Here is a 23,152-nt window from a genome sequence, read left to right as displayed (position 1 = left end):
CTGACAGCCAACATCAACCAGCAGGCAGGTGAGTGAAGAAGACTCCAAATGATTCCAACCCCCAGCTGTCAAATCACCCCCAGTTGTTTGAGTCTTCCCAGCTGAGGACCCCGGATATCTTGGAGATAAGCTATTCTGACCCATAGAATCTGTGAGGAAGCTAAAATTGTGTTTTGTGCTATTAAGTTTTGAGATGGTTTGTTACTCAGGATTAATAGCAGAAACATCTACTAAGTGAAGTCTTTAGGAGGCTGCTAGAGTTTGTTATTTGTCATCTACAACTGAATTAAGACATTAGCGGAGATACATGGCATATTCTGCCATGAAATCTGCTGCCACACAGGGCTTCCAGGAGCCCACAGCACTCACACACAGACGGCTGGAATTCTGACATTTTAAGGAGCATCTCTGGTCATCAGTGAAACCTCTGTATCATCCCAAACTGGTGGAGATGCTCAGTGAGGCTTTGCTTGTGTTTAAATTTAAAACAACCGTTCACTTGGTTTTGTCATTGTCAATGCAGGGTGCAGTGATGGTTTGATCCACTGTCATGAGCAGCAGAATGGAGCAGTGTGGTCTGAGCCCTGGACAATCAGGCCGGGTGTTGAGGCCCCTGTCCTGAGTCAGCAGCACTAATCACATCCTGCTTCACTCCTCTTCTCCAGAATTCCAAGCCTTCCTCACCATCCACCATCATCTGGGCAATCAGCCCCACGCTGCTCTGCCCAAATTCTCATCTGGCCCAATCCAGTCTCTTCCTCCTTCCCTGGTCTCCCAAATCCTTCCATTTTTTCACTTTACAAGAACACATGAGCATGTCATTTTACTTTTGAGAAATCAGACCCAGTGGAAAATGAAATGGGTTATTTTTTATTTTTTATTTATTTATTTATTTATTTTTATTTATTTATTTTGAGACAGTGTCTCACACTGTCACCCAGGCTGGAGTGCAGTGGCACGATCTTGGCTCACTGCAACCTCTGCCTCCTGGGTTTAAGCAATTCTCCTGCCTCAGCCTCCCAGGTAGCTGGGATTACAGGGGCATGCCAACACACCCGGCTAATTTTTGTATTTTTAATAGAGACAGGGTTTCACCATGTTGGGCAGCCTGGTCTTGAACTCCTGACCTCAGGTGATCCGCCTGGCTTGGTCTCCCAAAGTGCTGGGATTACAGGCGTGAGCCACCATGCCTGGCTGAAATGAGTTATTTATAATGCCAAAACTTTTTTTTAAGTTTCAAAAATCCTCTCAAAAACTGAATGGCAGAATACACCGAACTTGTTAAAGGATGTGGGTATGTTTTAAGATGTCCAGCATAAGTTGGTGTGAAGCCTCCTGAGGAAAGGGTGGGAGGGCCCCATGGAGGGCTTCACTTTCCCTTCTTCAGCAGAGGACTAGGGAGAGGTGGGCTGGGGAACAGGGATGGGAGAAGACCTTGCAGGACCTTGTGGGCAGTGGCGAGGGTCTGGATTTTGCTCTGTACCCATGAAAAGCTCATGGAAGGAAAACCTGGGGAGGGAAGTGATTGGATCTGCAGTTTTAAAAATCCAGTCCTGTTACAGCTGAGTGGAGAATGGATGGTAGAGAGGTAAGAGATCACCAGCACTTGTTTTCCAAGCACTGGTCGTAACCTTGATCATGACCCTCCTAATCAGAGCAGGATTTGGTCAAAACAGGGTGCAGTGGGGAAGCCAGGGAAAACCAGCAGATGGCCATGAAAGCGACTCTAGTTTCCCTCACTGCTCATTAGCATAAGGACACTCCCACCAGGCTATGACAGTTTACAAATGCCACAGCAATGGGCCATGGCAACAACTCAGAAGTTACTTAAATGGTTCCAGAAACTTCCAGCTCTTTTCCCAGAAAGTTCCAAATAACCCACCTCTTAACTAGCATATAATTGAAAGTGGATTGACATGCAGCTGCCAACAGCCCATCCACTGCTCCTCTGGGCACACTGCCTGTGGGGTAGCCGTGCTCTGCAAGGAGCAGTCCCTCTGCTGCCATGCACTGCTGCTTCAATAAAAGTTGCTGTCTGACACCACCAGCTCGCCCTTGAATTCTTTCCTGGGAGAAGCCAAGAACCCTCCTGGGATAAGCCCCAATTCTGGGGCTCACCTGCCCTCCATCAGTCAGGGCAGGAGTGGAAGGCAGGGGAGCAGTGGGGAGGCTGGAGCAGTGGCTCAGGGGAGAGATGATGGGAGTGAAACCAGGGTGGTGCAGGGATGGAAACAAATGGATGAATTCATGAGGATTTATAGCAGGTGGTTCTAACACAGTGGAAGGAAAGAGAGGGTAGCCATGACAGGAATGGAGCAGCCTCCTCCCCAAGCACCACTCTCTAAGTAAGGACTTCCTCCCCTTTAGTCCTTCCCTGGGTGGGCTGGACAGGAAGTCCCACCCTACTTCTTTCTGAGACCCTTCCTCCTCCAAGGGGTTAGGGTTTGGGCGTTATCAAGGAGACCAGGAGGGACCTAGACCCAGGAAGCTGCGGAGGGAAGGGTGGTGGGCTGTGAAGGCCCCCAGAGGGGACTCTGATGATGTGTTTCCTCCTGTTTCCTCCTCAGAGATGCCTTCCCTGACCACTCAATGGTGCCACCTCCTTTCCCCTTCCCTCCCCAGTAGGAGTCCCTGTTTATTCCCTTTATAGCCCCTGTGACAATCTCAAATGGCCTCTGTTTATTGATTTACTTGTTATTGTTTACTTAGGCCGTAATTACTTAAAGTCTGTCTCATGGACTAGAACCTAACCTTCATGAGGAAGCCCTTTGTTCCTTGTCAAGTGTAGAAATCCCAGTCCCTAAATCATTGCTAGACAGTCAGTGAATGCAAGAATGGATGGATGGTGAAGCCGGAAATCTAATATTGAACCCAACAACCCAGTAGCTTAGATTCCTGCTATTTAAGTAAAAGAAAACAACAGAGACATGAAAAAAAGTCTTTTTAGAAATCACTAGGAGGAAAAAAAATCCTTAATTATGTAAAAGGGACTTCAGTTTTTCTGCACGCCCTCAAGGCTGGGATCAAATAACTCTCCTAAACTGCCCTGAATGTGCCCTATGGCTCTACAGGGAGATGTGGCACTGTCCCTAGGAGGGATCCCCTGGGCACTGTCTAGGCCAAGAGACATGCCAAGGACCCCTCCTTGTCCTCAGTTTACCTCTGACTAGAGGTAAGGGGTTCCACAAGCTCACACTTTAGGAATTAGTGGACTCTGTTACTAACCACAGTGAGCACATATTGAGCACCTACTGCATGTCAGCCTCAGTGTTAAGTGCTTCAGAAATACCTGATCTTATTTAATATCCTCACACTCATTTTGGAGTATAATAATTATTACTATTATCCATTTTACAGATGGGAAAATTGAGATTCAGAAAGGCTAACGACCTCATCAAGTCACACAACCAAGTGACAGAGTTGGGATTGGAACCTCATCCTCCCTACTCCAAACTCCTGCACTTTAATGACCTCCTGATGCCAGAGCTGAGAGTAGTGAGGTACGAAGCTATCCTGGTGGCAGGGGACCCTCTCCGTAGAATCCTGTGGGTTGTTTTAATATGAAGAGACAGGTTGCTTCCCCCACTGTCCCCAGACGGACCATCCTCCCCACAGCTGTAGCTACAACTGCCAAGTGCCCAGGCGCAGCCAAAGAGAGAAAAAACCCCAAACCATCCAGACCCTGAGGGAGGGTCCTTCATGGAAACTCATCACAGGTGCAGGGAAAGTGGAGTCTTTTATTGAAAGTGGGAATACTCAACCTGCTTTCGGGATGGGGTCTGAGAGGCCTCCAACCCCAAGGTGACTCCTCTCCTCCTGGCAGGCTGACCATGGAAGGGAATGTTTGCCAACGGGGTAGTGGCTGGACCCTTTCTCAGGATTGGGGCAAGGGAGGAAGAGGGTTGGGGGACCAGGAAGGGACCTGTCATGGAGGCTGAGGGGACTCTGGGCAGGGGACTGTTTCCAGGCTGAGCCTCTCTGGGACTGGTTCCAGTTTCTTCCAGTTGCAGCAGCATCTCTGCCTCTGTCACTCATGCGCTCAGCACCAAAAGGTCCTTGGATGGCAGAACAGAGTAGCCGGTGATGGGTGGGGTGGCTCTGGCTAGAGCCTTGCTACTCACCTGCCTACGGATCTGGCTGGTCGTGTTTCTAGGAAGCAGTAACTCTGAACAGCGGAGATAAAGGGGTCATGCAGGCCCGAGGAGCACCTGGCCATGTCATTATCTGGCCCTGTGCAGAGGACCTTGGGCAAGACACTTCCCATCCCCTTATTCCCCAAAATAAGAGAAGTAGGCCTGAGTCCCTCTTCACAGTCTTCCAAAATCCAGTTTTCATAATTAAAAAAAATTCTTTGGCCAGGCGTGGTGGCTCACGTCTGTAATCCCAACACTTTGGGAGGCTGAGGCAGGTGGATCACCTGAGGTCAGGAGTTCGAGACCAGCCTGGGCAACATGGTGAAACCATCTCTACTAAAAATACAAAAATTAGCCAGGCATGGTGGCATGCACCTGTAATTCCAGCTACTTGGGAGGCTGAGGCACAAGAATCACTTAAACCCGGGAGGTGGAGGTTACAGTGAGCCGAGATCATGCCATTGCACTCCAGCTTGGGTGGCAAGACCAAAACTCCCTCTCAAAAAAAAAAAAAAAAAACTTCAACAAAATAAATAATAAAAGTAAGAGAGGATAACCCATAGACCAAAAAAAAAAAAAAAAAAAAATTCATGAGTCTCTATCGACAGAAATAAATAATTAAATGGATAAACAAATAAATGGAAGAGAAGGGACAGCTCTTCCTCGGTAGAATTCCAGCTGACACATGTCAAAGGAATTGGAGAAGCAGAATATCACCATTAGGCACACACCACAGTCATAACAGTTGCAGACGAAACCGTGAACACTGAAGGGCAAAAATTAGTGGGAGAAAGTCTAACGAGAAACAGGATATTTGCATGGTCTCCCGGTACTGCCTCACAAGAGATTGATTAGCTACTAAGGGAAAAATAGTAATTTTACAGTGAAGAAGCACTTAAGCAAGCACTCAAAGTGAACACCTCCAGGAATAAGTCACATGGACATCAGTACTCCCTGAAAGGATGCATTGGGGACTGCGTCACTTCTGTGGTGTTCTTGCCAAAAATACAAAACTTCAATCCAATTGTGAAAAAAGTGTCCATCAAATCCAGGGCATATCGCACAAAATAGGCCAGACTCATTGGAAATGTCAAGGTCATGAAACACAAGGAAAAGGTGAGGAATTGTCCCACCTTGGAGGACTCTAAGAGACGTGACAACTGAATGCAGGAGGGGATCCTCGACTGGACCCTGAACCAGACCAAAGGCAATAGAGGGGAAACTGGTGAATATGTCTGTAGATTCTTCACGGTTTTGTATCAATGTTAATTTCTGGGTTTTGATCATGGTACTCTGTTTATGTAAGATGCTAACATTAGGGGGAGCTGGGAGAAGGGTATTCTGGAACTAACTGTCTGTACTATGTTTGCAACTTTTCTGTGTGCCTAAAATTATTTCAAAATAAAAAGTTAAAATAAATGGCTAGACCTAAATAATAATAATAATAATAGCAGCTGCCATTTACAGGGGGCCTACAGGGTCAAGCCTGGGACTGAGGTTTTCTTTAAACCTTTCAAACCCAATACCCATTACACATTTTATTACAGGCATTTGTGTTATCTCCCTTATTATTCTGGAATAAGGTTCACAGATTCTATAACCTGTGTATACCTGTATTTCAAAAACCAGTATAATTCCCTTACCAGAATATAAAGGAGAAAGAAAAGGTAAGTCATTTATAATAAAATAATATGTATTTTGATATGAAAATATGCACACATTCAGGAAAGAAAAATTCATCTCTACCAATTTCAAAAAGGCCCTGGGGGCCAGGGAGGGTGTAGTATAGCCCCACTGAGAGTCATTGGTTTGAGCTGCTTCACATTGCTTCGGTGGAAACTCTAATTCTCACCAGCTGGGTGACCTTGAGCAAGTGGCCTACCCTCTCTGATACTCAAGTCCTTCATCTACTAAGTGAGGGCAAACATCAACCAGGGCTGTGGTAAGGCCAAGTCCATGAAAAACTATGCATGGGGCACTGAACATCTCAGTGAATAGTAGAGATGATGATGATGATGATGATGAAGATAAACCTGTGCCAATCCTGTTCGTGTTTCCTAACCCCTTTGTTGAAGTGAACAATAACATTATACAATAATAACATTTTACATTTTACAATAAATGCTGTATCTCGTTTAATTTCTCACCACAAACTGTATGAGGTGGCCATTATCATTCCCCATTTTCAGATGAGAAAACTGAGCCTCAAAGCAGTGCTGAAGTCCTGCAGGATCTCAAGAGACTGGGCCAGGGCAGGGGACTGTCCCAGAGCCAGCATCTGACCCCTGCCCACACTGCCCATCCAAGGTCATTGTCCACCTCCCTTGACTGACTCCCGAATGTGGGAAGGGGGCTGTTCCTTGGGTCCGGGCCTGTCATGAATGTGAGGGGCAAATGTGAGGGGCAATTTCCTTCAGCAAGGAAATTGTCAATCTGGCGCAAAGGCCCCATTCATTCCATTTCTGGGAATTTGTTCCAAGGAACTAAATCTAGAATCAAGAAACAGTTTATGCATTGAGACGTTCACTGCAGCATCCTTTATTATAGTGATGGTATTTATAGTGGTGGACACTTCCAGAAGTGCTTATTATGTGCCAGGCCTGTGCAAGGCATGTTACACATAGAATCCCATTTTCTCCTAAAAGCAGCCCTATGGGTAGGGCTATGATTAGCCCCTTTTTATAGAGGAAATCGATGGAGGCTTGGAGAGGTTACCCAGCTGGAAACTGGCAGAGTTAGGATTTGAACCAGGGTCACTGGGCTCCAAGCCCTCGTTCTTTAACCCCAATGCTCTGCTGATTCCCTGAGCAAAGCCATGTTTAAAAATAAAACTTCAGAAAGACTGGAATGAAAAGCAGCAAAATGTTCTCAGGGGGAATTGCTGGATTGTATATATGTATGTATATATATACACACACATATATATGGATGCATACATGTTTGTTTAATCTTTTCCATGTTTTCCAAATTTCAGATATTGAGCACAGGTGGTTTTTATAGTGGAAACAAGAGCCCCTGCATGTGAACTTCAAAGCACCTGCCATGATTATAATTAGCCAATTACTTCGGGAATATTTACCAAAAGGCCATCTCCCCATTGGGCTGAGAGAGCTTTGCAAGGACCGGGGTTGTCCTTGTTCACTGCTGGATCCCCAGGCCACTGCACAGTGCCTGACACACAGTAGGTGCTCAATAAAAGTTGCTCCAATGAACTATACCACATTCCATTTTGGGCAAGCCCCTTACTGCTGTGAGCCTCAGTTCTCACATCTCTAAGATGGCAACAATGACACCTGTGGTGAGGGCTAAATGAGACTGTGAATGGGAGAGTGTCTTTAAGGATCCTTAACGGCTCTGTTCCTTGTTCCCTCAGCCCCATACTTGGAAGGAAGAGGACCCTGTTTCCTCCCCTTCCCTCCTCTTCTCTTCCTTTTCCAAGTTCCTGGCCTGAATGCAGTGGTCAAAGGTGACAAGCAAAGGGCAGGGAGGAAAAGCAGAATGGAGCTCGATCTCCTCTTACCTCCAACACGTCAATGTCTGCATTGCTAAAACCGATGTTGAGGATTTTGGGGAGAGGGATGCCAGAACCCAGCACAGCTGTAAAATAAAACACAGTCAGACATGGTCAGTGGTCCAAGAGGTGTTGGTCTCACCAGAAGCCGGCAGTATTTGTAAGAAGATTGGCAATTTCTTTTTTCTTTTTTTGAGACAGAGTCTTGCTCTGTTGCCCAGGCTGCAGTGCAGTGGCACAATCTCAGCTCACTGCAAGCTCCACCTCCCAGGTTCAAGCGATTCTCCTGTCTCAGCCTCTCAAGTAGCTGGGATTATAAGCACACGCCAACACGCCTAATTTTTGCTTTTTTTGTTTGTTTGTTTGTTTTGTTTTTTGTTTGTTTTGTTTTTTGTTTTAGTAGAGACAGGGTTTCACTATGTTGGCCAGGCTGATCTTGAACTCCTGACCTCAGATGATCTGCCCCCACCTTGGCCTCCCAAAGTGCTGACATTACAGGTGTGAGTCATGGTGCCCACGCCTGGCAATTTCTTTTTCTTTTTCTTTTCTTTTTTCTCTTTTCTCTTCTCTTCTCTTCTCTTCTCTTCTCTTCTCTTCTCTTCTCTTCTCTTCTCTTCTCTCCTCTCCTCTCCTCTCCTCTCCTCTCCTCTCCTCTCCTCTCTTCTCTTCTTTCTTTCTTTCCTTCCTTCCTTCTTTCTTTCATTTTTTTTTTTTTTGACTGAGTCTTGCTCTGTTGCCCCAGCTGGAGTGCAGTGGCATGATCTCAGCTCACTGCAACATCCACTTCCTGGGTTCAAATGATTTTCCTGCCTCAGCCTCCTGAGTAGCTTGGACTACAGGTGTGCACCACCACGCCCGGCTAATTTTTGTGTTTTTAGTAGAGATGGGGTTTCACCATATTGGTCACACTGGTCTTGAACTCCTGACCTATTGATCCACCCACCTCGGCCTCCCAAAGTGTTGGGATTACAGGCGTGAGCTACTGCGCTTGGCCCTGGCAATTTCTTTTATGCCTCTAGGCCTTTGTCCGTGCAGTCTCTCCTGCCTGGTGCACATTCTCTCACCCTAGCATCCCTGGTGAGTTCTGAACTCTCTCTGAGACTGTTCAGATGTTACCTCCTCTGCGAGGCTTTCTGGACCCCAAATGACCTAGGCTCCTGCAGCACCCCCATCCCACCTCCGAACTGCTCTGTTAGAGAAACTGTAAAATATTAATTATCTGTTTCTGTATCTGTCACTGCCACCACATTGTGAGTTCCTTGAAGGCAAGAACTGTGTCCCCTTGGGAGGCCAAGGTGGGTGGATCACTTGAGGTCAGGAGTTTGAGACCAGCCTGGCCAAAGTGGCAAAAACCCATCTGTACTAAAAATACAAAAATTAGCTGGGCGTGGTGGTGCACAGCGGTAATCCCAGCTACTTGGGAGGCTGAGGCAGGAGAGTCTCTTGAACCCGGGAGGCAGAGGTTGTAGTGAGCCGAGATTGTGCCACTGCACTCTAGCCTGGGCCACAGAGTGAGATTCCATCTAAAAAAAAAAAAAAAGAAAGAAAGAAAGAAACAAAGAAAGAAAGAAAAAGAAAGAAAGAAAGAAAAGAACTGTGTCCCCAGCATCACCCAGCCCTTTGCCCGGTCATAGAGGAGATGGCAAATGTTTGCCGAGTGAAGTAATGGAAAGTGCACGTGGAGCCCCAACCATTGACTCTGCCATGGGATGTGCTGTTTGTTTTCAGATTGTCAGAGCCTAAGTAAACCTGCTAATTACTGTTCTAGAAAGAGAACAGGAAGAGAGAAAAAGAAATGGGGTAGGAAAGAGTGGATGGGGGAAGTAAATTAAGTGAAATTTAACAGACTTCACTATTCCAGAAGGACTTTTCAAAAAGCTAAGGACATTGTGAATCTACCCTGCAGGAGTATCTTCAGCACTTCCCAAACTTGCTCGGCCATGGAACGCTTTTTGCAGGGTATTTTGTGGGACTGCTTTACAGAGCTCACTTTGGGGACTATGGACCTAGTCCAAGCTCTCATTTTGAAAATGGTGAATTGCACTTCAGTATGATTAAACGACTCGCCCCCTTAATCACTCTTAGTGATTAAGCCAGGCAAGAGGCTCCATCTCTTCCCTCCCAGGTCAGCCCAGCCCAGCACCTGACCCCATTCTCTCACAGAGGAACCACCACTTTCCCCACCAGTGAGACTCAGCTTCCTCTGGCCACAGGGCCCGGAACAAGGGTTTGTTTGACATCAAAATGGCTCCAAAAGAACCCCCTCTGGTGTAGCTGATGACATCGGCTGGGACGTGCCAGCCCTCGTCTTCTCATCCAGGAAGCAGAAGTGAGAGAGAGCCTGGGGCCCAGTGGCCTGAGGGCTTGGGCAGAGGTTCCCAGTCCCAGAGTGTGAGTAGCTGATGACCCCCACAGTTCAACAAGCAGCCTTCCCAGTAATATTCCTGAGACGCCACCTGAGAGCAAAGCAAGCTCAGTCTACTCTGTTGATAAAGTCGGGCAAGAAAACCTCCTAACTCGATGTGGCTGCCTAGAGGGGCAGATTCTGGGCTAGGAAGGAGGCTGGGGATGTCGGTAAGAGCAACTTTAGCTTTATCTGCGCCAATGGAACTTTTCACAATAAGAATGTATTCCTGTAGTTCCTGTATAATTAAAAATAAACACATGTTTAAATATGAGTCAGGAAATACCTCAATCATATGGGGAAAAAACGGAGAAAAAAGAGTTTAGAAGGAAATATACTCAGATGTTAAGATTCATTGCCTCTGCGAGGTGAGTTTTTTTTTAATTGTTTTATATTTTCTAAAATTCGCACACATACAATGTTCATACATTATCGAAATTTTCATAGATAATCAGAAAAATAAAACAATCAGCCAAACAAGAAAGAAGCAAATAAGGAAGGTGCTGGAACTTTGGGGGCCACATTTGGATTTGGAGGCTTTCATCAACATGCTTCAAAGGAAGTGCTCAGAAATGCTATTGAGGTAGGATAGATGCACAGCCAGCATGCCCAACAAGCCAGTATCCCCCAGTACCCAAGCCACAAGCTCCCAGAGAGGTACAGGCACCCGCTCTCACCGTTCATTGCGGGCATGAATGCCAGGTCAAAAATCTTCTCCACCAGCACCTCCATGAGGCCAATCTGCAGAGGAAGAAGGAGGACTGAGCCCGGGCAGGGGGTTTCCTCAGCTCCAGAGGGCTCCTTGGGTCTGCTCCCCTGGCTCAAGGTGGAGACACAGAGCTGCTCTGGGAGAGTCTAGGTTCTGGCAGTCAGAACCCCTGGGACCCCAGAATTTCTCACCGGCAGCCTTAAGGTGCCCCCCATCCACTTGCACATTGTGCAGATGGGCAGACTGAGGCCCAGCATGGGCAGTGGTCCAAGGCCCCTATGAAGCAGGGATTGGGGGAGGCCTAGTTCCTCCCCTGGGAGGCACAGAGCGCAGGTTTCAGGGTGGCCTGGCCCCGATGGCACCATCATGGCATCACAGAAGGCCCAATGGCCCTGGAGCCAACACCCCAGGTTCCCATCCCAGCTCAGCCTCCGTGGGCCTCTGGGCAGGCTCCTTCACCTCTCTAACCCTCCACTTCCTCAGCTGTAAAGTGGGTCAGTGAGCTGAGTTTGCAAGGATGCGGTGAGGATGGTGGGTAGTTCATGTAAAACTCCTGGCCTTGAGCCTTTTCTTATGTTATCTCCCTTAACTTCTCTAAGCCTTGGTTTCCACATCTGAAAACAGGAGTGAGTAACGCTTGCCTCATAGGGTGGTTATAAAATTCAGACATAAGCGCCTATATGTAACATGCCTGATGTTCCAGTCTGCAGAGGGTGAGGGCAGGGACTCACTTTCCGGCAGTGACTCTTCCTAGCTCTGTTGCCTTGGGCAAGTCACTTGAGCTTACCTTCCTTATTTGGAAGAATGGGTGTAATAATAATACCCAAATCATAACAAGGTGGTAAGGATTAAATGAGAAAACCTCATTAAAAGAGAAAAAAAGCATTATTCAGTGCCTAGGGCCCATCTCGATAGCTTCATATTCATTAATTTTACACTGTCAGCCCCTTTCTTCACTTGGAGTCCAGAGATTTCAGTTCTAGTCCCAACTCTGTCCCAACCAGCTGGGAAGCCTTGGGCAGTTTCTCCCTATAAAATGAAGCTGGCAAGATCGGCTTCACAGGCTGCAGCTTTTGGGGTTAGAGAAGCTATAAAATAAGCAACACAATGAATGGGTTTGACTTTTTCTGCACATGTGGAAATCTCATCCAAGCTTGTCCCAGAAAGCTAGCAGATGCTTAGTTGTCAATTTATAAAAAGCACAGGTGGGGGGTGGGGACGAAGGAGTGTTTCTGAAGCCTTAGGTGGGGGTGGGGCACCCAAGAGTGAACAAAGAGATAAAACAGGACCCAACGCTAGAATGTGAGCATCTCGGATTCCTGGACCCTTGGAAAAGCAGAATTCCACAACCCAGGGGCAAGAAGGGAGGTTAGAAATGAACTCAAATTGTATTCATTTTACAGATGGGGAAACTGAGGCTCAGAGTGAGTTGATATCGCTCAAGGTCACAGAGGAGTCAGTGGACTCCTAACTCCAGGAGGAAAGGGGTCCTATAGGACAAGGCTGCCCCCGTGCCTCCCCACCCTGAAATGGAGCAATTTGGGCCAAGTGCCCCCCATGGGGCAGCCAGTTAACATGGGACAGCACCTGAGGCAGAATAGAAGGAGCTGCAAGTCTGTCCTCTGCCCCTTACTTGCCTTGTGGGCCTCAGTTTCTACATCTGTCCATCTGCAAAATGAGGGCTGATAGTGTTGACGGGAACACTTTGGAATTCACAAATTCCCCATGCCCAGCCAGCCTCACGGGAACACCATTCCTGGAAGACCCGTCCTGGGCTCCTTCCCAGAAGATCTTGCCCTGGGAACTGAGCGGGGTACTTACATCAAAGGTGCCGACGTTTGAGGTTTTGAGGTTGAGGCTGGTCCTGTAGATGAAGAAAACAGCCTGTGAGAAGCAGGGATTGCCTGAAAATCATAAGGCTCTTGCATTGCAACAAATTGTGAGAAGCCCCTCCACTATCCTCACAATCACTCTCCATCTGCAGGGATTTAATAAGAACAATGCTGGTTCTCACATGCTGAGTGCTAACCACACATCAGACACCATGCTAAGGGCTTCATGCACCACACGGAGAAGGCTCAAATCATAGCTTTGCCTTAGTCAAAGTACTTTACCTTCCTATGCCTCAGTTTCTTCATCTGCAAAGTGGGTGGCTGCTAGGACTAAAGGGGGTATTCCCGTAAAGCGCTGCTCCAGAGCCTCTGCCATACGTGCATGAGCGATCACCATCACCTCGTGTAATCCTTCCAGCCATCCGGTGGAGCAGGAGGCTGAGGCTCCAGGGTAATTCACTGCGGCCACAGAGCCAGGGAGGGGTAGCCCAGGCCTCGCACCCTGAACCTGCACTCTCGCTGTTGTGCTGTTCTGAGATGGGAGGCTGAGGCCGGGATTTGAGGTCTCGCTCTGCTCTATAAGGGCTTCTGTCTTGCTGCACCTGAATCTCAATGCAGCTGACAGTCCTACCCGAGAGAGGCCAGACTGGGCTTGCCCATGGGGCGGAAATCGTTCGGGGCTGTTCAGAAGCATCAGCTCAGTGTCCAGCAGGAGGGAAATAAAGGCACTTTCTAAGGAAACAAGACTCTCCGCTTCGGACATGTTTGCTTCCTTCCTGACTTCCTTATCCAGCCTGTCTCCCCCTCAGGCACCGCACCCCACAGTATCCGTGACCTTTTCCTCTCTGCGAAGCTTGCCCATGCTGCTCTCCCTGCAGGAAACCCCCAGCTCTTGCCCAGCTGGCCCCTACTCCTTATCCAGGCCACAGGCTGAATCTTGTCTCCTTGGGAACTCCTGGATGTCTCTGATGTGCACTATATTAATCATGAGTAACTGCCATTGGTGGGCTTAAGAAATATTGGTTGTAAAAGAAAAGCTTACAATGATCTAGTCACGTGCTAAAAATTTTACATATGACCTCATTTAATCTTGAAATGGAAATAATGATAGTACTTATTTCCATAGGCTGATATCAAGAATTAAAGGAAGGCCGGGTGCAGTGGCTCATGCCCGTAATCCCAGAACTTTGGGAGGCTGAGGCGGGCAGATCACTTGAGCCCAGGAGTTCAAGACCAGGCTGGCCAACATGGCGAAACCCCGTCTCTACTAGAAATACAAAAATTAGTCAGGCGTGGTGGTGCATGCCTGTAATCTCAGCTGCTTGGGAGGCTGAGGTAGGAGGATTGCTTGAGCTGGAGAGGTCAAGGCTGCAGTGAGCCGTGACTGCACTCTAGCCTGGGCGACAGAGCGAGCTCCTGGCTCGAAAGAAAAGAAAAAGAAAGAATTAAATGAAGACACACCTAGGACTTAGCCAAATACCTGGCACACAGAAAGCATCCAATGAATAATAATTATTCTTTTTATGAATCTTATGAGGTAGTGACTATTATCCCCATTTTCAGATAAGAAAACTGAAGCTCAGAGTGAAGTTGGTTGGCCAATATCACACAGTCAGTCAGTGGTCACATCAGGATTTGAACCCATATTGCTTGGCTCCAAAGCGCATGATTGTACCCATCCAATGCAGCAGGTCAAACGAACCTGGGTTGGCTCACAGCCCCTCTATGTACTTGCTGGGTGGCCCTGGGTAAGTAAATCCACTGTTTCCAGCCCCAGTTTTCTCCCTACAAAGGGAGAATAATAGCCCTGACTTCCACTGGGACCATTGGAGGGGAGAAACAAGATAATACGTACACTTCAAGTACATAGAGCAGAGCCTGGTAAGTCATCATCACCAGCATCCTCCTCCTCCTTGTCCTCCTCCTCATCATCATCATTGTTACTTAGAGACAGGGTCTCGCTCTGTTGCCCAGGCTGGAGTGCAGTGGCACATTCATAGCTCACCACAACCTCAAGCTCCTGAGCTCCTTCCTCAGCCTCCTGAGTAGCTGGGATTACAGGCATATGATACCAAGCCCAGCTAATTTTTTCTAGGACTACAGGTGTGCACCTATGCCCAGCTAATTTTTGTAGAGATGGTGTCTTGCTATGTTTCTCAGTCTGGTCTCAAACTCCTGGCCTCAATCAGTCCTCCAGCCTCGGCCTCCCAAAGCACTGAGACTACAGGCATGAGCTACTGTGCTCACCCCCCAGCATCATTATTATTACTGACTGTTGATTTTGGCAGTAGTTTCTTTCTAAGTTCATGGCTTCACCCACCTTGCCTGGCTTGTGACAGTGGTCTTGGCAGGCATGAGCCATCGTCACCTTTGCAGCCCCTTGGGTTTACACAGCCCTGATGGCCACACAGGAGACCTCTACCCGCTCCCTGGTGGCTCCTCCATGAGCAGCACCAGCACCATCAGGACCCCAAGGCAGCACAGCCCCTTACTTGTCCAGCTTGGCGTCAATCATGAGCTTATCTCCTTCTATGGAAAATGAGGCCAAGAGTTCTGTGTCCTGGAGGGAAAGGAAAGGAGAAAGACGTCACTGCCATCATGTCTTGGCCAGTGCTTGCCAAGGGCTCATTGGGTGCCCTGTGCTAGCTAGGGCTTCATTAACCCTGAGCATGGTGGCAGATTGTTCCCTGAGGCCTGGGTCAGACCTCCTTTTATAAGCATGAGACTTCTGGTTAACACTCACCATGTAATGGATTTGCACCCCCTCTTAAAGGAAGGAGTTCGGAATAATAAGTTGCCAACATTAACTATCATTTGCAAGTGAGTCACAGTAAGGGCTGAGTGAACACTTCTCAGTAAGGCAACTGTCACAGGATCCCCATGATTTATAGGGGGTGCTTACCGGCTGTCTCTGCAATGCCTCGGAGTGGGTGGGGAGTGGCTCGTAGCCTATGAAACTTGCTTTAGATGATGAGATTGGGCATCATGACTGCCAATCATAATTGTTCCATACCCCAGGAGAGGATATACAAGGCCCAGGCTCATCTCTCTCTCTCTCCAAGTAGAGGCCTTTTTGTAGGAAAATCCCTTTTTCCTTCCCTGCCTCCCACCCAAAATAAATTGAATTTAAAAGTTGGCTTTATGAAAAAACAGTGAGCTCCCAACAAATTCAAGTGATGTTAGTAGATAACAATGACCACGATGATTGGCCTGATGAAGAACTGGGGGCTCTGGGTGCACGTGGCAGGGGTGTAAGCTAGTGTGGGAAATGATGTTTGGACTGAGGACTGAAGGGTATGTAGGACTTGGCCAGATGAAAAGAGGGTGGGAGAGTAATCCAGGCATTGGGGAGGGCATGGGCAAAGGCCCGGAGGCAGGGAAGAGGTTGGCATTAGAGAGGTAGAGAGGAGGCCAGAGAGCAAGGAGGTAAAATGGTTCATGAGGCTGCAGTGAAAAGGGGCCAAGCCAGGCAGAGCTGTGCCCTGGGGAGGAGTCCGGGCCGCATCCCTGGGACAGCAGGAGTCACTGCAGGGTGCTGGGCTGGCTCACACAAACCTCTGAGTTGCTGATGGAAAATCTCCACACCGTAGAGGCTGATTGATGGAGGACAGATTGGGACAGCCATTCCCACTCGTGGACTAGAATCGACCCTTTAACCTATCATCTTATAAGGCCCACACAAGAACCCCCACACTCTGTGGCTTGGCATGCTCCAGCCTAGAGCACCTGATTCCCAACTAGAAGTGGCTCATTTGGTCTCGAGCTCTGGGAGTAGGAGGGACTAGCAGGAAGACAGCAGGTGGGATCAGAGTCCCAAGTGTCTGAGTCCAAAGCCTGAAGCCTTAATCATGGAGGGGGAAATGGCATTTAACACAGCTTAACACATTCCTCTGACCAATGTTTACTGAGCATCTGCTATGTGCTGGGCCCTAAGCTAGACCGTAGCCTAGGATCTCACCACAGAGTAAGACTCCATCTCAAAAAACAAACAAACAAAAAAAAACAAAAAAAGGAAGTAAGGGAGTAACTATGCAGATATCTGGGGGAAAAGCATCCCAGGCAGAGGGAACAGCATGTGCAAAGGCCCTGAGGTCAGACAGTGCCTGACATGTTGGAGGAACACTGAGGAGCTCAGAGGTCATGAGGGGATGGTCATGAGGACTTTGTGGGCCATTGTCAGGAGATGGGCTTTTATTTCAGAATTGAAGGAAAGCAGAGGAGAAACATGGTTCACTTTTTTTGTTTGTTTGAGATGGAGTTTTGCTCTGTCGCCCAGGCTGGGGTGCAGTGGTGCGATCTCGGCTCACTGCAGCCTCCGCCTCCCGGGTTCAAGCGATTCTCGTGCCCCAGCCTCCAGAGTAGCTGGGACTACAGTTGTGTGCCACCACATCCGGCTGATTTTTGTATTTTTAGTAGAGACAGAGTTTCACCATGTTGACAAGGCTGGTCTTGAAATCCTGGCCTCAAGTGATCCACCCACCTCAGCCTCTCAAAGAGCTGGGTTCTCAGGTGTGAGCCACCATGCCTGGCCATGGTTCACATTTTAAGAGGATTCCTTTCTATGAAATAATTGTGAAAATTGTTGTATTTGTATCTGTCCCCTGCTAGGTACCAGGTACAAGAGAGCAGGCACCATCTGTCTCGTTTCCCCTTTCCCCAGCGTCAAGTAGAAAGCATAACACATAGTAGGTGCTCAATAAATATTGCTGAATGAATGACCAAGACTGGCTTGGCCACACATTGGGTATATACAACCTGTGAGAATAATATCAGCTAACACTTTGGCAGCCTTTATGGTATGTCAGGCACTTCTCTGAGCATCTTACTAATGCCCTACTGCCATCCCCCTGTGATAGAGGAGAAAATCAGTCTTAATTTCATTCAATCATCATGACAACCCCATGTGGTATTTTTTCTCCATGTTACAGATGAGAAAACTGGGGCTTAGAGGGAAACGCCAAGCAAATTGTGCAAGGCCAGCAAGAGAGTTAAGATTCTAGTCTAGAGATAGGGAGTGACTTGTCCAAAGTCATGTAGCTGGAAGTGGTAAAGGCTAGATTTGGGTTAGAGCCTCTGGCCCCAAAGTTGGGCCCATAGTCATGATGGTGGGGATTGAGGGGATTTGAAGGGGTCTTTGGGCTCCAGGAGACCATGTGGCTCTGTCTTGAGGCCCAGCTGGGGGCCACCAGTACCTCCAGACACTCACCACATCAATGAGGCAGATGGTAGTCTCCAGGTCGTTGGGCTGGGAGACCGTGACCTCAGCAGTGGCCAACACCTTCACCAGCGCCTTATCCTTCTGCAGCGTCACAGATGGTGGGTTCAGCACCTGGATCCTGATGATAAGTGGGCAGGACTCGGGGTACTGCTGGAACACCTGTGGGCAGGCACCAGGCCAGGTGGGTGGGGCCCTTAGCATAGGAGGTACCCAGGGGGTTATCAGCCAGCCTCTAAACACAGAGCACCGGGGTCTCATGTTGCTTGATTCCAACAAACCACAGGCAAAGCCACTGACCCACTGTGAAAACTGGGCAAGGGGCTGCCCTCTCCAAGCCTTGCACATGGGTTTACTATGAGAAGTAACTGTGATCATGCTGGTGAAATTCAGGCTTAATGCCTGACACCTGGAAATGCTCAAAACTTGGTACTGAGTGAAATGGGGTCTCCCAGAGATGCTGGCCAGGTGCTGAATAGACAGTCTTAATTTCATTCAGTCATTACAACAACCCATGGGGTATTTTTTTTCCTCCACATTACAGATGAGAAAACAGGGCCTCAGAGGGGAATGCCAGGGAAATTGTCCACGGCCAGGAGGAAAGTTAAGATTCCAGTGCATGTCTGTGGGCTCAGAGCCCAGAGCCTCCCAATGCCTCTGAACACTGTTCCTGAAATGAGAAGTCCACACCTGGGGAATCCCACAGGGAGGTCCCAGGAAAGGCACAGGCTGCCCCCGGGCCCGGATTGCTGGAGGGACTTGAGCTTGTTTGCTGCAGTTTGATTCCCTGAAAGCTAATTTACTAAAGGGACAATTCATAAAATGGCAGTTTGCCATATTTATCAAATGATTGACTTACCAAAAATACATCCTTTAAGGAATATACTTCTTAAATATGTTAACAGACCATAGCGAAATGGGCAAAACCACAATATTACTTTCAAAAGAAATAGAAAGATGTCCCCTCCCCTGGTGACTCCGTGCAGCCCGGGTCTCCAGGACACATTGCTGTGTCCAGCCTGAATCCCCCCTGCTGCAGTCCCAGCGCCACTGAGGACTGAGTCCCTATTCTACCCCAGCTCTGCTACTGCCTCATTATGTGACCTCTCTGAGCCTCTGTTTCCCCATCTGTAAATGGTGTGCTCCTCGTCTCTGGTCCTGTGGATAGAGGGAATGATCAGAACCAATTGAAAAAGTATATTCTGACTGGGCGCTGTGGCTCATGCCTGTAATCCCAGCACTTTGGGAGGCCGAGGTGGGCGGATCACTTGAGGTCAGGAGTTCGAGACCAGCCTGACCAACATGGCGAAATCCCATCTCTACCCAAAATACAAAATTAGCCAGGCATGGTGGCGCATGCCTGTAGTCCCAGCTACTCAGGAGGCTGAGTCAGGGGAATTGCTTGAACCAAGGAGGCAGAGTTTGCAGTGAGCTGAGATTGTGCCACTGCACTCCAGCCTAGGCAACGCAGCAAGACTCTGTCTCAAAAAAAGAAAGAAAAAGTAGACTCTAAAAAACAATTGCATAAGCTGTAAAGTGTAGTGCACATAGAAAGTGACCCAGTAAATAAAAGTCCAGTCGATTGAGGGGTCCACCTGCTCGCTGGAGCTGCCACTGTTACCACCTTAGAGAATGATGCTTCCGGTGTTCAATTTGCAGCCACATGAGGGCAATAGTGACCACGTGTTGAGCTTGTTCTCCCCCTAGAGCCTTTGAATTCCACCCAGTACTAAACAAGGCAGGCAGAAAAGAGGTGAAAAACGTCTAAAATGGCTATAGATTGCAGCCATCATTCGCACCTGCGTAACACTTACTAGGTACAGAGCCCTTTGCTTCCAGGTGCAAGGTAATAGGCCCAGAACCAGACATGGGACCAGAACTGGGGTGGGAAAGGCCTTTGTTCCAACTCTATATGGTCACTAATTGGACAAAAGCACACTTGCTTTTTTAAAAAAAGAAATAATGTGTAATTATTAACAACAGTAATAATAGTTCATGTTGATCAAATGCCTGCTCCTTGCCTTGGTGCAGACTCCAGGTCCACAGCCACCCTCTGAAGTGAGGATGGTTACCCCGTTTTCCAGATAAGAAAACTGAGGCTCAGAGAGAGGAATTGTGCGCCTAAGGTCATACGACTGGGATGTGCTGAGTCATGTCTGTCTGTTCCAAAGGCCTGGCTCTTCCCTCTAGGCTACTGTGCACCCAAGTGTGCCTGGCCCATGTTGACACCTTTACACACATCATCTCATTTACCTTCCTATGATAACCTATGGAATAGGTATCAGCAGCCTTTTCTGACAGATGAGGAAGCTAAGGCTCAGAGATGTTAAGACTCTTCCCCAAAGTCACACAGCAAGAGAAATGGCCAGGCTAGGATTAGGCCTATGCAGGCTGGACCACCCATAGAATTCAGGGTCTTTCCACCTCAACCCTCTGTGTCTTCCCCCACCCCCACCCATGGGGGTCTAGCCTGCAAGCCCTTGTCCTGTCACTGCACTCCCAAGCAGGGGTTCGGGGGAGAGCACCCCACCCCAGCTCTGAGCATCTTCCCTTCCAATCCAGTTTCTCAAACAACAAGATAGAGAATGAGGCTGAAGGCAATGGGACCTGCCCACCTTACATACCTTGGGGATCAGGGCTCCCATTGTGGCTGTGGTAAGTGGAGGAAGCTCTTCAAACTGTAGGACAAGAAGAAGGGCCATGTGAATCCTGGAGGCTATCGGTACAGACAGGAGTTGCTAATACAGTGATTAAACTCCTACATGCTTTACAACACCCAGCAGGGCGTCTTCTCTCCCTTAAAGACCCCTGGGGAAGTCCTGCCCATCCAGCCATCATCACCATACATAGATCATGGCAGCCGGTTTGTGGTTAAGTGGCCTGGGCTGACTTAAGCTGACCAAGAAGTGTGTCAAAGAACAGCAGGCAAAACCTGAATATTTCTCCTCTAAAAATGTTATTCTTGGGCGAGAACGGTGGCTCATGCCTGTAATCCCAGCACTTTGGGAGGCCGAGGTGGGTGGATCACTTCAGGTCAGGAGTTTGAGACCAGCCTGGCCAACATGGTGAAAACCCCACCTCTACTAAAAATACAAAAATTAGCCAGGCACGATGGCACATGCCTGTAATCCCAGCTACTTGGAAGGCTGAGGCAGGAAAATTGCTTGAACCCAGGAGATGGAGGTTGCAGTGAGGCAACATCGCAACACTGCACTACAACCTGGGTGACAGAGCAAGACTCTGTCTCAAAAAAAAAAAAAAAAAGAGAAACAAATGTCATTCCTTATTAAAACAAGGAGAGCCGCATCAAGTCCATTTGCATAACTCAGTGTCCACTAAATTCATGACCCCTCTGCCACATACTTGAACCACCTGTACTATTATTTACTTAGCAACTTTAAATTGGCATACTTCTTAGGACCTCAAATACTCAAAATGGAAAGCTGGTACCACTTAACACAAAGAGATGGCAACTGTAAAACCAAATACAATAAAAAGGAAATAATGCCATTACCTTCTGCATGGATATCATTGTCTGTGGAGAGCTTTGGGCATGAGCTCTGTTCGCTCTTAGTTAAAAAGGGGACAATGACAAGTGCAAGAGAGGGCTAACTATATACGGACACCAAGTGGAGACTTTTTTCTTAATGGAAGCAAATGTTGGCATCATTTGTATGATGGTTTTGTGGAGAATGTCTTGTTCTTAGGAGATACACGGTGAAATTTATGGAATGAAATGTCATGATGTCTCCGAAAACTCAAATTGCTCAAAAACAGATAAGATAGATGGGTAGGCAGACAGACAGAGACAGACAGAGAGACAGACAGACAGATCAGACAGATAGATTGATAATGGGTGAGTGGGTGGATGGATATATAAATGGATGGATGGATGGATGGATGGATGGATCGTGAAGGAATGCATAAATGGGTGGATAGATGGGTGGATGGGTTGGGTGGATGGATAGATAAATGGATAGATGGATAGGTGGATGGATTAGTGGATATGGATGAGTGGGTTGATGGGTAAATGGGTGGGTGGGTGAGTGGATAGGTGGATGGATGGATAGATGGATGGGTTGATGGATGGATGGTTGAGTTGATGAGTAGATGGATGGATGGGTTGATGGTGGATGGGTGGGTGGGTGAGTGGATAGGTGGATGGATGGATAGATGGATGGGTTGATGGATGGGTATGTTGATTGATGAGTGGATGGATGGATGGATGGATGGATGGATGGATGGATGGGTTGATGGTGGATGGGTGGGTGGATGAGTAGATAGGTGGATGGGTTGATGGATAGATGGGTGGATTGATGAGTAGATGGATGAGTTGATGAGTAAGTGGGTGGGTGTGTGAGTGGATAGGTGGATGGATGGATAGATGGATGGGTTGATGGATGGATGGGGGGGTTGATGAGTAGATGGATAGATGAGTTGATGAGTAAATGGGTGGGTGGGTGAGTGGATAGGTGGAGGGATGGATAGATGGATGGGTTGATGGAAGGATGGGTGGGTTGATGAGTGGATGGATGAATGGGTTGATGATGGATGGGAGGGTGGGTGTGTGGATAGGTGGATGGAAGGATAGATGGACAGGTTGATGGATGGATGTGTTGGTTGATGAGTGGATGGATGGATGGATGGTTGGATGGATGGATGAATGGATGGATGGATGGGTTGATGGTGGATGGGTGGGTGGATGAGTAGATAGGTGGATGGATGGATAGATGGATGGGTGGATGGATGGATGGTTGGGTTGATGAGTAGATGGATAGATGAGTTGATGAGTAAATGGGTGGGTGGGTGAGTGGATAGGTGGATGGATGGATAGATGGATGGGTTGATGGAAGGATGGGTGGGTTGATGAGTGGATGGATGAATGGGTTGATGGTGGATGGGTGGGTGAGTGGGCGGATAGGTGGATGGATAGATAAACAGATGGATGGATAGATGGATGAATTGGTGGATGAGTGGGTGGATGGTTTGATTGGTGGATAGGTGGGTGGGTGGATGGATGGGTGGATGGATGGATAGATGGACAGACTGGTGGATAAATAGATGGATATACGAATGAATGGGAGGGTGGGTGGATGGGTGGATGGATAAATAAATAGATGGATGTATGGGTGGATGAATGGGTGGGTGGTTAGGTGGGTTGATGGGTGGAGGAGTGGGTGGGTAGGAGGGTGAATGGACGCATAGGTAGATATGAAGCAACTGTGGCAAAATTTTAACTAGTGGATCTAAATGAAGGATATACATCCATCAGTTGTAGCATTTTGCAACTTTTCTGAAGGCTTGAAAGTTTTCGAAAGAAAAAGTTTGGAAAGAAAATGACTGGAGCA

The 23,152-nt window shown here is 47.9% G+C and overlaps 1 protein-coding gene across 1 annotated transcript in view; it reads right to left on the bottom strand.

Moving 5' to 3' along the window:
- Positions 1 to 3,717: 3,717 nt before the first annotated feature.
- BPIFB4 (BPI fold containing family B member 4) overlaps positions 3,718 to 23,152 on the bottom strand; it is a 30,940-nt gene continuing 11,505 nt past the window's right edge. The window contains exons 10-16 of the mRNA XM_024239000.2: positions 20,429 to 20,482; positions 17,796 to 17,966; positions 15,082 to 15,149; positions 12,579 to 12,621; positions 10,726 to 10,789; positions 7,654 to 7,730; positions 3,718 to 4,055 (exon numbers count right to left, since the gene is read on the bottom strand). Of these exons, the coding sequence (XP_024094768.2) occupies positions 4,032 to 4,055; positions 7,654 to 7,730; positions 10,726 to 10,789; positions 12,579 to 12,621; positions 15,082 to 15,149; positions 17,796 to 17,966; positions 20,429 to 20,482 (501 nt within the window). The 3' untranslated portion in view covers positions 3,718 to 4,031. The remainder of the gene's footprint in view (positions 4,056 to 7,653; positions 7,731 to 10,725; positions 10,790 to 12,578; positions 12,622 to 15,081; positions 15,150 to 17,795; positions 17,967 to 20,428; positions 20,483 to 23,152) is intronic.

Source organism: Pongo abelii, chromosome 21 (genome assembly GCF_028885655.2).
Source record: "Pongo abelii isolate AG06213 chromosome 21, NHGRI_mPonAbe1-v2.0_pri, whole genome shotgun sequence".
NCBI classification, from domain to species: Eukaryota; Metazoa; Chordata; class Mammalia; order Primates; family Hominidae; genus Pongo; species Pongo abelii.
This window is presented reverse-complemented; position numbering and strand designations above follow the sequence as displayed.